This window comes from Muntiacus reevesi, chromosome 1 (genome assembly GCF_963930625.1).
Source record: "Muntiacus reevesi chromosome 1, mMunRee1.1, whole genome shotgun sequence".
Classification (NCBI taxonomy): Eukaryota; Metazoa; Chordata; class Mammalia; order Artiodactyla; family Cervidae; genus Muntiacus; species Muntiacus reevesi.
The window spans coordinates 137561389-137578632 of NC_089249.1; the positions used below are offsets into that span (position 1 = coordinate 137561389).

Below are 17244 nucleotides of genomic sequence, written 5' to 3' on the forward strand. Positions count from 1 at the left end.
GCTTCAGCAGTAAGTGAACTGAGAACTTCCAGATGTACAAGCTGGATTTAGAAAAGGCAGAGGAAGCGGAGATCATAGAGAAAGCAAGGGAATTCCAGCTGGTTGAATACCAAACTGGAATCCAGATTCCTGGGAGAAATATCAGTTACCTCAGATATGCAGATGATACCACTCTAAAGGCAGAATTGAAGAGGAACTAAAGAGCCTCTTGATGAAGGTGAAAGAGGAGAGTGAAAAAGCTGGCTTAAAACTGAGCATTCAAAAAAACTAAGATCATGGCATCCAGTCCCACCACTACATGGCAAATGAAAGGGGGAAAAGTGGAAACAGTGGCAGATTTAATTTTCTTGGGCTCCAAATCACTGCTGACAGTGACTGCAGCCATGAAGTTCAAAGACACTTGCTCCTTGGAAGGAAAGCTATGACAAACCTAGATGGCATATTAAAAAGCAAAGGCATCGCTTTGCTGAGAAATGTCCATAGAGTCAAGCTATGGTTAGCTACCATCACTGATTCAATGGACATGAGTTTGAGCAAACTCCATGAGGTAGTGACAGACAAGGAAGCCTGGCGTGCTCCTGTCCATGGGATCACAAAGAATCAGACAAGACTTAGCAACTGATAAACAACACCATATGACCTAGCCACTCCATTCCTAAGTATATGCTCAAGAGAAATGAAAATACATGTCTACACAAAAGCTTGTACATGAATGTTAGTAGAACATTATTCACAATAGCCAAAAAACTGGAAACAACCCAAAATGTCCATCAACTAATGAATGTGAATAAGTTAAGTGTGCTATATTCACACAATGGAAAATTATTCAGTCATAAAAAAGAACGAAGGACTGATACATACTACACCATGGATGAATCTTGAAAACCTTAGCCTAAGTGAAAGATGCTATTAATAAAAGACCATAATTTGTATGATTCCTTTTATACAAAATGTCCAGAGTAGGCAAATCCACAGGTGATGCCTAGGGCTGGGAGAGTTGAAGGGAAATTTGGGGTGACTGCTAATAGAGATATGGTTTCTTTTGGCATGAAGAACATGTTCTAATATTATGGAGATGATTGCTCAACTCTTTGAATATACTAAAATCTTTGGATTTTGCACTTTAAATAAGGTGAATTGTATGGAATATGAAGTATACTCAATAAAGCTATTGTATTAAAAGAATTTATTCTTTTATAACTAATATGTATTATTCAGTTTTCATTTCAATCTCAAAGAAAGGCAATGCCAAAGAATGTTCAAACTATTGCACAATTGTACTCATCTGACTTGCTAGCAAAGTAATGCTCAAAATTCTCCAAGCCAGGCTTCAACAGTATTGAACCGTGAACTTCCAGAGGTTCAAGCTGGATTTAGAAAAGGCAGAGGAACCAGAGGTCAAATTGCCAACATCCATTGTATCATCAAAGAAGCAAGAGAGTTCTAGAAAAACATCTACTTCTGCTTTGTTGACTATGCCAAAGCCTTTGACTGTGTGGATCACAACAAACTGTGGAAAATTCTTCAAGAGATGGGAATACCAGACCACCTGACCTTCCTCCTGAGGAATCTGTATGCAGGTCAAGAGACAACAGTAAGAACTGGACATGGAACAACAGACTGGTTCCAAATAGGAAAAGGAGTATGTCAAGGCTGTATATTTTCATCCTGCTTATTTAACTTATATGCAGGGTACATCATGCAAAATGCTGGGCTGGATGAAGCACAAACTGGAATCAAGATTACTGGGAGAAATATCAATAACCTCAGATATGCAGATGATACCACCCTTATGGCAGAAAGTGAAGAAGAACTAAAGAACCTCTTGATGAAGGTGAAAAAGGAGAGTGAAAAAGTTGGCTTAAAACTCAACATTCAGAAAACTAAGATCATGGGATCTGGTCCAATCACTTCATGGCAAATAGATGGGGAAACAATGGAAACCGTGACAGACTTTATCTTTGGGAGGCTCCAAAATCACTCTTGATGGTGATTGCAGCCATGAAATTAAAAGACACTTGCTCCTTGGAAGGAAAGCTATGATCAACCTAGACAACATATTAAAAAATAGAGACATTACTTTGCCAACAAAGGTCTGTCTAGTCAAAGCTGTGGTTTTTCCAGTAGTCATGTATGGATGTGAGAATTGGACTATAAAGAAAGCTCAGTGCCAACGAATTGATGCTTTTGAACTGTGGTGTGGAGAAGACTCTTGAGAGTCCCTTGGACTGCAAGGAGATCCAACCAGGCTATCCTAAAGGAAATCAGTCCTGAATATTCACTGGAAGGACTGATGCTGGAGTTGAAACTCCAATACTTTGGCCACCTGATGTGAAGAACTGACTCACTAGAAAAGACCCTGATGGTGGGAAAGATTCAAGGCAGGAGGATAAGGGCCCAACAGAGGATGAGATGGTTGGATGGCATCACTGACTCAATGGACATGAGTTTGAGCAAGCTCCGGGAGTTGGTGATGGCCAGGGAAGCCTGGCATGCTGCAGTCAGTGGGATCGCAAAGAGTCAGACACGACTGAGTGACTGAACTGACTGATTGACTGATTAAAAGAAAAAGAAGTAATCAACTAATCAAGATCAGTGGGTCCATGAGATAGTAAAAGTTCCAGGAGATAGATAGCAAGGCCCTAGGCATTCTCTGTCAGTCTGGCACATCGAAATCTTCTGTGAGCTTCAGCTGTGGTGTTGGCCCCTGTTCTGGCTTTGTTTTCACATTCTTAAAGCTGTCTTTGGGCTTCCCTGATGGCTCCTCTCTGTCCATGGGGATCCTCCAGGCAAGAATATTCGAGTGGGTTGCTAGTCCCTTCTCTAGGGGATCTTTCCAACCCAGGGATCTAACCCACATCTCCCACATTGCAGACAGAGTCTTTACTACCAGAGACACCATGGAAGCCTCCTGATGGCTCAGATGGTAAAGAATCTGTCTGCAATGCAAGAGACCCAGGTTCTGTACTGGATTGGAAAGATCACCTGGAGAAGGGAATGGCTACCCACTCCAGTATTCTTGCCTGGAGAATTCTATGGTCAGAGGAACCTGACGGGTACAGTCCATGGGGTTGTAAAGAGTTGGACTTGACTGAGTGACTAACACACACACGCACACGCACACACACACACACACACACACACACACACACACACACACACACACATGAAGGTTGCCTTTACAATGAGATTCTTGTCCTCATGACCTCTTTTCATCTCACAGACATTATTTAATCCCAGAAACAAGGAGGAGAGGTTAAGTCTTAGACACCTGTTACAGTCCTGGCTCCCTGATGTCTTAGCCAAATGACTTTGGGGAAGTAACATAAGCTCGGTAAAAGGGGACAATTATAATAGTTACTGTGCAAGGTTGAGCTGAAGATTGAGGATGTGAAGCACATGAAGTAGCAGAGTGCAGTGCTTAGCAAATTGTGTACTGTTTGACATCACAATCTATCTCTGACCTCACTGTTTCCATCATTCCTTTGGTACCCAACCAAATCTCTGTTTAGTGAAAGATGTGAGCTTCTTGCCCATGGCATGTAGCCAGTAACTCCAGGCTTAGCAGTCTATTCATAAAATCTGTCTAATTTTTGTCCAGATATTTTGAACAGAGTCGTGGTACATATTATGTTTCACTTAGTCAAAATTATTCTATCTTGAGAGAGCAAGATTGGAAGGTTATTCCCTTCCATAATGATGAGACTTGGATAGCATCTCTCAAATATGCCCTGTGATCTGGGTTCCCACGCCACTTTAGCAGAAAAAACTAAATTAGGAAGAAAGCAGTCAGGCCATGCCAAGTTCAAATCCCACCTCTCCCTCTCATAGCTGCGTGGCCCTAGACACATCATCTAACCTAGCTAAGCCTCAGTCACCTGTCTACAAAAATCAGGAAAATAATCATATGTACCCCATAAGGTTGCATAAGGGATTAAATAACTTCCCAGCTGGTGCTAGTGGTAAAGAACCCACCTGCCAGTGCAGGAGGCTAAGAGACACGGGTTCAATCCTTGGGTCAGGAATATCCCCTGGAGAAGGAAATGGCAGCCCACTCTAGTATTCTTGCCTGGAGAATCCCATGAACAGAGGAGCCTGGCAGGCTACAGTCCATGGGGTCACACAGTCAGACATGACTGAAGTGACTCAGCACAGCACATATTAAACCTTTGGCCCAGTCTGCCCAGTGTGTGGCAAGCAGTAAGAGTCCAATAAATGCATTATTTAAAAAACAGTGGCTTGTGAAACTTTTAACAATCATTAGGAAAAAAAAAGTATACAAGTGTACTGCAAATACAGTTGACCCTTAGATAACATGGGTTTGAACTACACAGGTCCACTGATAGGTGAATTTTTTTCAATAAATGTATTGGGAAAAATTTTGGAGATTTGCAACAATGTGGAAAAACTCACAGATGAATGTATAGCCTAGAAATATAAAAAAATTAAGTAAAAGTTAAGTATGTCATAAATGCATAAAATATTTATAGGTACTAGTCGATCCTTACAAGAGCATAAAGTGATATTTAATATGAAATTAATAATGTATTAGTTTCCTTACTGTTATAACTTTGCTTTCAGAGCATTACATTACCATAGAGTATGCCCGTTTTTTCTAATTGGAGAAACTCCATATCAGCCTATCATCACAGGTGTTTCTAAAAAAAAAAGCAACAAAGTTTCCAATACTGTATTATGAATATGACTATAATACTATATGCCATAAAAGTAATGATTCACTCATTAGTGTATAGGCTAGACTACTATGAAGCAATTCTACCAATTACACTAGGCTACTGTAAAGCAATCATATTACTGCTTATTCCCTATCATTCATGAATCATTACACCTATAAATAAATATGAATTTCTTTTTCACATTATATTTTCATTTTGATGTTGGTACTAACAGATGATTAATCTTGTAAACAGACAACACAAAGTTACTTTATCAATAAATACAGCACACTATTATAAATGTATTTTTTCTTCCTTATGATATTCTTAATAACATATTCTTTTTTCTAACTTACTTTATTTTAAGAATACAATGGTGCTAGTGATAAAGAACCTGCCTGTCAATGCAGGAGACATAAGAGATGCAGGTTCGATCCCTCAGCTGGGTAGATCCCCTGGAGGAGGGTATGGCAGTCCACTCCACTATTCTTGCCTGGAGAATGCCATGGACAGAGGAGCCTGGTGGGCAACAGTCCATAGGATCGCAAAGAGTCAGACACAACTAAAGCAACTTAGTTCAGCACAGTGCAATATCTAATACATATATATAATATGCAAAATGTGTCAGTGAGCTATTATCAGTAAGGTTTCTGCCCAACAGTAGGCTATTAGTAATTAAGTTTGGGGAGAGTCAAAAGTAACATGAAGGGGTCAACACCACAACCCGTGTGTTTTTCAAAAGTCAACTGTACAAAATTGAAGGCTTTCTTTGAAAATATAAATGAAACAAGAATAGGGAGACCAATCTAGCCCAGTTTGCCCACAGTTTTTTCCTCCAAATTATTTCCATCTTTAACACTGGCAAAGGATTCCAAAACAGACTGACGTACATGGATATAGTTTAGATATAACCCAGAAACATTTGAGTTGTGTACATTAAGGAGAGAAAGATTTTTCCACATCAACCATTTCCTATTTTGCAATTTACAAATAGTAGAAACTAAAAATACATTTCCCCTAATCTAAGTTCATATGAAGTTATATAATGGTTATGATTAGTTATTTGCCTTTAAGCATAAAACTTTTGAGCTTTTGGCTGCATGGTTGTCTGGCTCCTGAAGTCTGGTTATTGTTAGATCATAACAGAAGAGTGTTTCCACAAAGCCCTCCTCAACTGCAATTAAGAAATTATTACTTTCATTCAATTATTGCTTTCAGTTTTAAAGCTGAAAGTCCTGTGTCCAGATAGCTCCCTTATTCTTCCCTGGCAAGCCAGGGAAGATGGTTGGTATATATAGACACCAAATTTAAGATTTGGGGGTCATTATTAATAGTATCTTCCATGAATTTAGTACTAACTATGGATCTGGCATTACTTTGCTGACAAAGGTCCATTTAGTTAAAGCTATGGTTTTTCTATATGTGGAATATGGATATGAGAGTTGGACTATAAAGAAAGCTCAGTGCCAAAGAATTGATGCTTTTGAACTGTGGTGTTGGAGAAAATCTTGAGAGTCCCTTGGACTGCAAGGAGATCCAACCAGTCAATCCTAAAGGAAATCAGTCCTGAATATTCATTGGAAGGACTGATGCTGAAGCTGAAACCCCAAAACTTTGGCCACCTAACGCGAAGAACTGACTCATTTGAAAAGACCCTGATGCTGGGAAAGATTGAAGGCAGGAGGAGAAGGGGATGACAGAGGACGAGATGGTTGAATGGTATCACCGACTCAATAGACATGAGTTTGAACAAGTTCCGGCAGTTGGTGATGGACAGGGAAGCCTGGCGTGCTGCAGACACGACTGAGTGACTGAACTGTACTGATGGACCTGGCATAGTGATTCACACTTTAAAAAGTCAAATTCCACTTAAACAAAATTAACCTATCCATTAGGTTCTACTTTTAAGCCTATTTTAAAGATAAAGAAGTGACAGTTTGGAGAGTTTAAGTGCCTAAATCCTAGGAGGATAGAGCTGAGATTCAAGCAGAGATCCTTTTAAAACTGTGCTGGGCTGTATCACATTAGGTCCTTGCCCACAGTTACCTCCAATGAGTAAAGACAGCAGAAAGATTATGGAACATATTGCCTCACAGGGTGAAACATCAATGGCCTGAAAAGTGTTCTGGTGGATTCCTTGATCAGTATTAGGGAGTTGGGGACAGTAAAGATGCATTTAACATTTGAAGCAGATTTCTTGGATCCCTGCTGGAGGCAGAGCACTGGCTGAACTGGAGTGGAATTGCTCAGGATAGATTGTTGAGGAGGGAACCTACCTCTTCACGTACACCACATACTTTGTGTCTATGTAGGTGGGCCTCCCAGGGTTCCAGGTACAAGTCATGTTGCCTGAATATTCATAAATGACACAGGTTACTTTGTCAGGGACATCTGGTGGATCTGCAACAAAATGTATCACTTAGGAGCCACCACAGAAACATCAAGGTTTTTTATAGTTAGTTGATAACCATTCCATTTTATTTGGAAAACCAGGTCAATCAGCACTTCCCCCATTCCACCCCTTCCAGCTCACATTCCAGCCCACTTTGTCCTGAAATATTGCTGCTTTCCTTCACATACTTTACTATATTCCCTCTTTGGGGATACTAAGGTGATAAAGTTCCTCCCATCAAAAAGAATTCCTCCCCAAATTCTCTTCCCTCAGCTGTCAGTATATCTTTCTCCTTTTCACAATAGTTTTTTTCTTTTTTAAAGTCCATAGTACTGATCTTTTCCCTCAGTTCCCATTTACTTTTGAACCCCAAACAATCAAGATTCAGACCCACAATTCCACCAAAATCACTGTTGTTAAGGTCATCAATGACTTTCTAATCCACAAATCCCATGATTTCTTTACTGTCATCATTGAGTTTGAACTCTGCAGAATTTGCTATTTTGGTCTTTCCCACCTTGAAATCTCTGTGCCTTTTGGCTGTTGTGAAAGGGCTCTCCATGTTTTTCTTCTACTCTGGCATTCTAATGCAAGGGGAGCAGGTTTGATCCTGGGTCAGGGAACTAAGATCCCACATGCCTCGGGGTGAGGCCAAAAAGAAAAAAAAGTTTGATAGTCATATATACATACTCAACCTTTAAAAGAAAGGGGATTCTGACCCATGCTACAACATAGATGAACCTCGAAGACATTATGCTAAATAAAATAAACCAGCCACAAAAGGACAAACACTATATGATTTTATTTATAGGAGATGTCTAGAACAGTTGAGCTCACGGAGACTGAAAGCAGAATGGTGGTGGCCAAGGGTTGAGGTGTTGGGAGAAATGAAGAGTTGTTGTTTATTGGGTACAGAGTTTCAGTTTTGCAAGATGAAAAAAGTACTGGAAATGGATGGGGGTGATGGTTGCACAATGATGTCAATGTGTATGTACATCACTGGCATTCACAGAACTGTGCACTGAAGAATCATTTAAAAAGTACATTTCACTACAATAAAGAAAGATTAAAAATTCTTAGGCATTCACAGAATTCTATCTCTAGTTTTTTTTCCTCTCTTCTCCCATGCCTTCAGCTCTTTCTCTGAATGACCAAATTTTGGAGAATATTGTTAATTTTTTTCTGCCACCGTGATTCCTTTTAAGAACTGACATCTTCCTCATTCCTAACCTCATCCCCACTTCACCCCTGTGCCAAGTAGCATGCCTTGACACGCAGAACTGTGCACTTGACCTAGTCTGATCAAGTATTTCCATTGGGAATGAACCCGTGACCCAAGATGAACCAATCAGAATTATCCAAGGAACTTTTTCTGGGGCTGTTGTAAAAGATCTGCTTTCTCCCTGCCTTAATTTACTGTCTCTGAGTGTCATGTAAGCTATGGGCTGTTGATGGCCATCTTGCTGTCATAGTGAAACAGTCTATTTAAGAATGAAGCCAGCACAGGGGAAAACAAAACCCAAGAGATGAGAAAAGATGAGACAGTTTTGTTGGAGCCCTTAGAGTCTCTGAAGCCTATGAAACCCCCCCAAAATATAGAACTGCATCTGGAATTTTCAGATACATCATCCAGTTAAGAATCAAGATCAAAAAAGAAGTATGTAAATACTGAGCATTTACCATATGATCACTTTTTAGGGGTGGCTCTCTCAGCGTGTGCCTACTTTTGAAATACTGCCTGGGGAACTGATTACTCAAAAAATGATATGAAAAATGAAAGGATGAAACTAATACAACATTGTTAATCAACTATAAAATAAAAATTAAACAAACAAAAAAATAAACCAATAATTCTGTCCCATTACGGAAAAAAGAAAAAGGATGGGGCCTCAGAACGAATAAAAATACAGACATTTATGCACCTGAAGTTTTACCCAAAGAGTTAGCTTAAATATAGATATATTCCTCACTTCATCTGTAAATCATCTACCAAGAATACTACTTATAAAATAAGAAATACATATATGGAAAAAATTTATCTTCTTTGCAAACTGAACCAGTAATAGATGTCATTTAGAGCTATCAAATTGGCAAGGATTTTGAAAAATGATAATCCATAGTGTTGAAATGGACTCAAGGAAATCCTCTAACACACTGCTGGTGGAAATGCAAATTGGAACAACCTTTATGGAGAGCACTATACATATCATAATCTGTAAAAGCAGGAGTAATATCTTACGACCCAGCAATTTTACATCTAGGAATGCATCCTTACTAAAATGTTCATAGATACACAAAAATATTTGGCTAAAAGGGTTTGCCTCTTAAAGTGTTGTTCATAATAATGGAAGAATTGGAAACCAGCTTAATATTCCAAAATACACTCCTAAAATACAACCAAAAACAAAGTTATTGAAGACAATATAAGTATCTGGCCTTGGAAGCAACTCAAAATATGTTTAATTAAATAAGTAAGGGCCATATTATAAAATGAAAAAATAAGTTACAAAATAGTATATTATAGTGGTCTCATTTGAGAGACAGAGAGATGAAGGGGTAGAGAGAGAGAGAGAGAAACAGAGAAAAGAGACAGAGACACACACACAGAGAAAGAGACTGAAACTAGAAAGATATATTCCAAATTATTAAAGATGGAGTCTGCTAGTAGTAAGATTATGAGATTATAGAAATGATGGGTATTTCTTTTTTGTTGGTCCAAAATGTTAAAGATGTTCTACATGAATGCAATTTGATTTAATGATTTAAAAACATGTTTTCAAACAGTAAGAACACACTAAAGTGCTTTAAAACATTTTGATGAGTTGTAGTGTCAAACTACAGTGGGGGAGAAATTGGACTCCAAGTAAGATAAAATAAATCTTTAAGTTTTACTTGAGCCTTAAAGGAGGTAGGTGTAGAAACATAAATTTAAATCATTTTGGATATTGATTGACTTGGGGTCCTTCAGTGATTTGTGCTGAAGTTATTTTTTCCCTCTAGTTTCAGAGTATTTTTGATTTGGCCATCCTAAAAGACAACTGTCCGTCTTTTGGGCTATGTTATTCCACAGCATTTTCTCTGAAGTGAATGCTCAGGGTTATGTCTGATAACTAATTAACTTTGTAAAAGATCAAATAGATTAAACATTTATGTGCAAATAAACATGCTATTTGTTAAATGAAGCTATGTAAAGATGGGAATGTGAATATAGATATAAAATAAGACCAAATTGTTTTTAGATTCCATTGTGTGTGCTTAATCACTCAGTCACGTTGGACTCTTAGCAACCCCATTGGACTGTAGCCCTCCAGGTTCCTCTGTCCATGGAATTCCTGAGCAAGAATACTAGAATGGAGTGTCATTTCCTTCTCCAGGTATCTTCCCAATCCAGGGATTGAACCTGCATCTCCTGTGTCTCCTGCATTGCAAGCAGATTCTTTACCTGCCAGGTTATTAAATGTCCATGGGTAAAAACCTGCTGTACAGTCAGATACCAGAGAATATTCTGCTGTCTCCTACCCATTACATGTCTCCGCTCCTACTGGGTCCGTTACTAGTCACAAGCCATGTTTGTTATTCATTCAAAGTTTAGCCAAGGATCATTTTCAACTGACAGCTTCTTGAAACAGCAGAGTCTGTGATCCCCTCTTCTCTGAATTGCTATCATTTAACACATTTTTGGTGCATACTAACCACTAAGTAAAGTGTATTTCATGGCTTGATTGGTTTGATTAATAAAATGATAATGATGAGAATTTAAAATGAAAGGAAAGACAATGCTTCTGGCAAAGATCTCTCCATAATTCCTTACCCAAAGAGTGCGCAGACAGGCCTACTGTGTCATTAATAAGACTGAGTAGCAATGTTAAAGACAACTTTTCAGGGCCTTTTATTGGATAAGTCTACTTTCATCAGATGATAAGTAGAGATCAAAGATGATTAAAATTCAAGTTAGATATATTTAAACTTTTTAATGATTCAGTGGAAATATGACTGTTTCATGAATAGTTTAATTTGGTGTTTTTAAAGGAATAGAGAAATCTTAAAGTGTTTTATCCCATGACTGGTGTGACTCTGATAGAATACTTTACATGAGGTGTGTACACTTACAGATAACAATCTAAGAAGTCTAAGATTATGGCTAAAAATGAAACTGTGATAATAGTTTGTATTTCACAAATTACACATCAAAGTATGGAGCTTTTAATGTTTGGATATCTTTTTAGGAAAGCAATGACTCCTTTATCTTCTCTTTGCTTTGTATGATTTTTCTCCAGTCTAAAAAAACACACATAATCATTTTGTTCAGAACAGTGATGATAAGTTGACATGGTAAAACTCACAGGAAGAGTATCCTGTAATCAAAGTGATCCAGTGAAAGCAGTGTGATTTCTAGAATACCACAAAAACCCTCAAAAACCTTTACTTGACCTACTTCAATAGGAAGTTTTGTTTGCTAAGAATGTAGAGCCCAAGAACACGGGACTTCTTGAATCCAGGGCTTTGGGTAAATTCTTACATGGCAGTTACACTTTCACACTCATAACCAGAGATCTATGTAAAAAGTTCCAAAATCACAGAGTAAACAAGTGGAAAGGGTAATGTTCTTTCTAAGCAGCTGTCCACAGAAAATGTAAGTGCTTCTAATGTGTGGTCCAAGAAGGGGAGAAAAGGCCATTCCCTGGCCCTGAACAGAGCCTGGGGGTTGTGTTTGGGGGCAGAAGGCCTCAGCCAACGCTGGAGAGTGGTGGGCGTCACTGGTCACTCACACTGCAACAGGGGAAAGGAGGCCACACTTCTGCCTCCTTCCTTCCTCTGGATCGAAATTAACACTAACCTTTCCCCACAACCATGACAGTTGCTCATTTGTCCTCCGATGACATATTCTCTCAACAACCCACCCCCCAGCCATCAAGGATAAATAGGAATGTAATTAAGCAAGAAGGGTTACTTTTGTTTCCTGAGGATGTGGACAAGCTAAGAAGTCCTCAGACATCAGATAAGATGTCTACTTGTGGTTTCAGTTCCCACAATTTAGGGCAAGTTTAGCATGTTATTATTATTTTAAGGCCTAAATTTTTTCTTTAACTCCAAAACCTACTAATTTCCCTCCTCAATTCACCTCTGCTACTTCCTACAGCTCTTCTCTCTTGAAGCAAGGATGTCAGGCGCCTAGCAGGACAATGGCCTTACTTTGGAACAAAAAAGCCTCCTTCTTCTCAGACACCCCCTCTAGGGACAGGTAGAGATGGCCCGGTGGGCTTGGTCTGTCTAGGTGAGGACTGGAGATGAGGAAGATCTCAGATTGGATTCTCAAAAGTATGGAGAAAGGGAGCGTAGCAAAGATCCAAAGCCCTCTATCTTTCACTGAAAATGGGCCCAGGTGCTATAGGGAATGAAAATCTAGATTAAAACAGTACTGAACTTACTGATTTTTCTTTTGTAATAGTAGAACCAAGAATTAAGTATATAATTATACAAGCCAGCCCATATTACTATAGTAACTTAAACATCTTCAGGATACTATGAACACACATTGAATTTAGCAAATATTTTTAAAATTAATTCATTTTTTTTCTTAATAATTATAGTAACAAACAAAATGATTCACAGTTGGGGCAGTGACATTAGGAGCAGGGAATTATATCAAAATCGTCAGATATTTTATCAAAAGGTTCCATTTAAAAGGGCTAAGGCACATTAATATTGTAGTTTAAAGTATATAATACACTTTTAAATAAGTTATTGAAATTTGATGTTTACCATGACCAATATACTTAGCCTCATTTTATAGACATGGAATTGAGACACAGACTGGTTAAGCAACTTTCCTGAAGTCACACAGCTGGTAGGAAATATAGCAGAGATACAAAGCTAGTATTGCAACTGTTTTTTCCTTCCGAAATCTTAGCCTCAAAATTTCTCAATGGAATCTGCTTCAAGGTTGATATTAGTTTGGAAAACAATATTAAATGAAAAATAGTTGAAAATAAAAACACTGAAAATCTGAGGGTGCTGCCTTTCACATACCTAAAAAACTGTGTTCAACCAGGCTAGTGTTAAAAAATTGTATTTTGAATATGTTGGCAACATTGAAAAGTTTGTAGAATTCACACTGAAAATTTATACTTCCATCTTCTTTGGAAGAACCAAAAGACCTAAGAATACTGGACCCTCAGAGATGCTGAAGTTGGACACTGTCTGTGCTCAGTAAACTATCTATGTGTTTTCCGCTCTGCACAGATCCCACCAGCTTCTTAATGCAACATTTCACCAGCCTGGCTCCTGGAGACATTCAAATTTGCAATACCTACATTAAACTAATATAAGAAGTGCAGTATATTAATTTGCCTCCATTTTTAGACAATATTGGTAGTTACCAGTTAATTGTTAGGCTAACTTTCACTTGGCTTTTGAAGGCACCCCAACACTTACATCCAGAAGAAATGTCTTTTCCACATATCAGTGTCTCTGGAGAATATCTGGAACACTCAGCAGTACAGTACACAAAGGCTTGTGGCTCCACGAAGTTGTTATACAAAAGGCGAGCTGTTGTTTTATTGATTCTTGTGATATGAAATCTTTCTTTGAAGCCATTTTTATAAAAATAAAGCTTCCTTGGTTGGCAGTTCTTAATTGCTGCTTGGCAATATATAGAGATGTTCATACCCATCTTAAAAATTGTGGCAGGTTCTACCCAGATGTGTCCAGAGCAGTTTATATTTGTAATCCCTGGAAAACAAATAGATAAAATAATTAATTCCATGTAAAACATTAAAACCAGATATTCAGAAGAATATGCTTTGCATTTAAAATTGTTTCTGACAGAATAATTTCCATTGGAAAAGAGTTTTAGGACTCAGTGTATCCTTTAACTGCTTAGCTTATCAGTGTGTTTTTATCATGTTCTGTTGATGTTCGACAGCATGACACAAGCCTGAGTCAGCTCTCAGCTTTTCAGCTTCTCCAGCAGTCTAAAGTGCAAATATAGTTAGCTCTTCTATTTTAAAGGTGAGGAATGAGGCATTTTGAGGCTACCTTACGTTTCAAAGGTAACATTAGAAGTAACAATTGGTAGGGGAGAATCCAAACTCCGTTCTTCAGCTACTCAGTCTTTCCTTCTTTTATAGATAAGGGCTACTTTTACTAGAAAATTATGAGTTTAATGATTGAAATTATACTCTTACTAGTTGCAAGAATTTATTGCTTGACCACCACTTGAAATTCATCATTAATTTAAAAATATGGGCAAATGTTCAGAATATATTTTTAAGTTGAAAAGCAAGTTGCAAAACAAAATATTTAATATAGACTCAATGTTAAGAATAAATAGATGAATGAATTAAAGATACACTAAGATATTATCATTGATAACCTCTGTGTGTTAATTTTTATTTTTAATTGAATATTTCTGTGTTTTAAAATTATATAATAATGTATTATTTTTATAGCCAAATGACAATAAATGCATTTTCATGAACTCAAATGACAATGTAATGCAATATCAATTAAATTCACATCAAGGAAAATGCATTGTAGGCTTTTTCTAAATATTCTAAATCCTAAACGTTAGAATATCTTAAAACCTTATCAAAATGATAATTAAAGGCAAGTATTTAATTTTAAAAGTCCTTATCTTTAATAGTCAAAGCTTAAAAATTAACTTTTATAATGTAAATGTAATTGAATATGTCCATTTATATAGTTTGCATTCACATATAAATTATAAATATTTAAATGTTGAAGTAAAGATAAAAACAATTCCATCATTATCAATAGGAAATTGAAGCCAAAGACATGAAAAGAAGTTTTAAGAAAGCATCTGACTGCTTTGCCATGCTGAGTCACTTTAGTCGTATCTAACTCTTTGTGACCCCATGGACTGTAACCTGCCAGGCTCCTCTGTCCATAGATATCTCCAGGCAAGAATACTGGAGTAGTTTGCCTTGCCCTCCTCTGGGCAATCTTCCCAACCCAGGGATCAAACCCACATCTCTTATGTATCCAGCATTGGCAGGCGTTCATTACCGCTAGCGCCATCTGGGAAGCCCCTACTATTTTAAAGAAGTTCAACAATTCAAGTTCAGACAAACTGTTTCTTCAGCACCTTAAAAAACATGTGAATACTATCATGAAACCTTTGTGAGTAGTGTTTAAGAATACACAGAAAATATTAAAAATGTCAGAAGACTTCAAATTTGGATAAATGTTGTCTTGGTTTTAAAAAATAGAATAAAAAAGAACCCCAGAAACACTGGACTGCTGAGCTTCACAACATTTGGGAATGAATTAGTAAGTCGATGATTTTAAAGTGCATAGAAAAAGAAATCAGTAATCGGCAGGAGTCAATTTGGATTATGTAAGAATAAGTCATACAAAAGTATGTTAATTGCTCTTTTTAATATGTTAAAATAAGTAATACAAAATATGTTAATTTGGGGAGGGTTGGTCAGAAAAATGCTAAACATAGTGTTTATTTTTTTCATTTCAGCAAAGCTATTTAAAAGGAGTAAAATATCACTCTAGTAGAAAATTTGGAAAAGACAGTAAAAATATTACAGTAGATTGGGTAATAATATATATAATAATTTCTAATGAACAACTGGAAAGTCTCTAATGCCATATCAATCATATGGGCTTGTCTTATTTCTCTATGCTTCATATTAATCACTCATATGTATAAACGGGCTTCCCTGGTGGCTCAGACAGTAAAGAATCCGCCTGCAATGCAGGAGACCTGAGTTTGAACCCTGGATCGGGAAGATCCCCTTGAGAAGGGAATGACTACTCACTCCAGTATTCTTGCCTGGAGAATTCCATGTATAAACAGAAGTCTGACTTATCACTCGCATATTTCCAGAAGCTGGAAAAAGTAAATGATGTCTTATTTCTATGAAACCTTCTTGGATACTGTTGGTCTGACTCTGGAAGTGTCTGATACCCTGCTGGAGGGATTCTAGTTCTCATGGTAGGGCTACTTCTCTATGTCTAATATAAGTTTGTCCCAACCTACAGAAGATAGTTTTGCTTTTGTCACTATTCTGAGCAAGTTTCTTGATTTGCAAAGCTTACTTCAAGATCTAAAACCCTGCCTCGATGTTGCTTGTGTTTGCATGCATGCACAGTCATTCAGTCGTGTACGACTCTTTGCAACTCTATGGACTGTAGCCCGCCAGGCTCCTCTGTCCATGGGATTCTCCAGGTAAGAATACTGGAGTGGGTTGTCATGGCCTTCTTCAGGGGATCTTCCCTACCCAGGGATTGAACAGGCATCTCCTGCATCGACAGGTGAATTCTTTCACCACTGAGCCACATGAGAAGCCCTTGGTGTTGCTTCTCTCCTAGTAATGAGTCCCTCTCACCTGTCCAGGATGCTATGCCCCCGATAGAAACTCTCAAGAGCCAATGGCTCTTTGTCATAATGCCAACTGTCTGTGTGAATTACAAAATAAGAATAATAATAACACATAATATTACTGCACAAAGTTGTTGTGAGGAAAACAAGGCCTTGCACAGCACCTAACACAGAGTAATCATCAATAAATTGTTTGCGGAACTGAATAAAATTCAAATGTTTGAGTTATATAAGTTTAAAATGTTCAAAGACAGATTATGCCAAACCAAAATGATAAACTCCTTTGTGGAAATGTTGATATTAGAATGAGACCGCTTCATGGAAATTTTGATATAAGAATTAGACCTCTGTCACGATGCTTGATAAAGGAATCCTGCATTAGGAGGGAGGTTGGACTCATATTTCATTCCACATAATTTTATGTGCATATAATTTTTCCCAAAATAATAATTTTTATTCTTCAGAGATTCAAGCATAATGTCATGAACATAATAAACAATCAGTATTTTATTTGAATAAAAAATAGCAATAGGTACTCAAAATACTATACCTCCATGACACCAACTGAAGAATATGTAGAGAGTTATTACCACGTCCCAATGAATTGTGACCTGATTCATGCCTGAAAGCAGAAAAAACTCTTTGTCGCTGTCTAGAAAAATATGAAAAATGTTTAAACTGTAATATTTAATAAAATACTAAAATGCATAGCATCTTTTCTTTTCTTTTTTTTTTTCATAGCATCTTTTCTAACAGTTGTTTTTGATGAGAAACTTTAATTAGGAAGAAAGGAATGAAGGAAGGAAGGATGGGAAGGGAGA

The 17244-nt window shown here is 37.6% G+C and overlaps 1 protein-coding gene across 1 annotated transcript in view; it reads right to left on the reverse strand.

Annotated features, from left to right (window-relative positions):
- The window catches only part of IL23R (interleukin 23 receptor), a 64410-nt gene extending 47367 nt beyond the window's left edge, over positions 1–17043 (reverse strand). The window contains exons 1-3 of the mRNA XM_065928516.1: positions 16974–17043; positions 13504–13800; positions 6953–7076 (exon numbers count right to left, since the gene is read on the reverse strand). Coding sequence (XP_065784588.1) covers positions 6953–7076; positions 13504–13800; positions 16974–17043 — 491 coding nt within the window. The remainder of the gene's footprint in view (positions 1–6952; positions 7077–13503; positions 13801–16973) is intronic.
- Between the last annotated feature and the right edge of the window lie 201 nt (positions 17044–17244).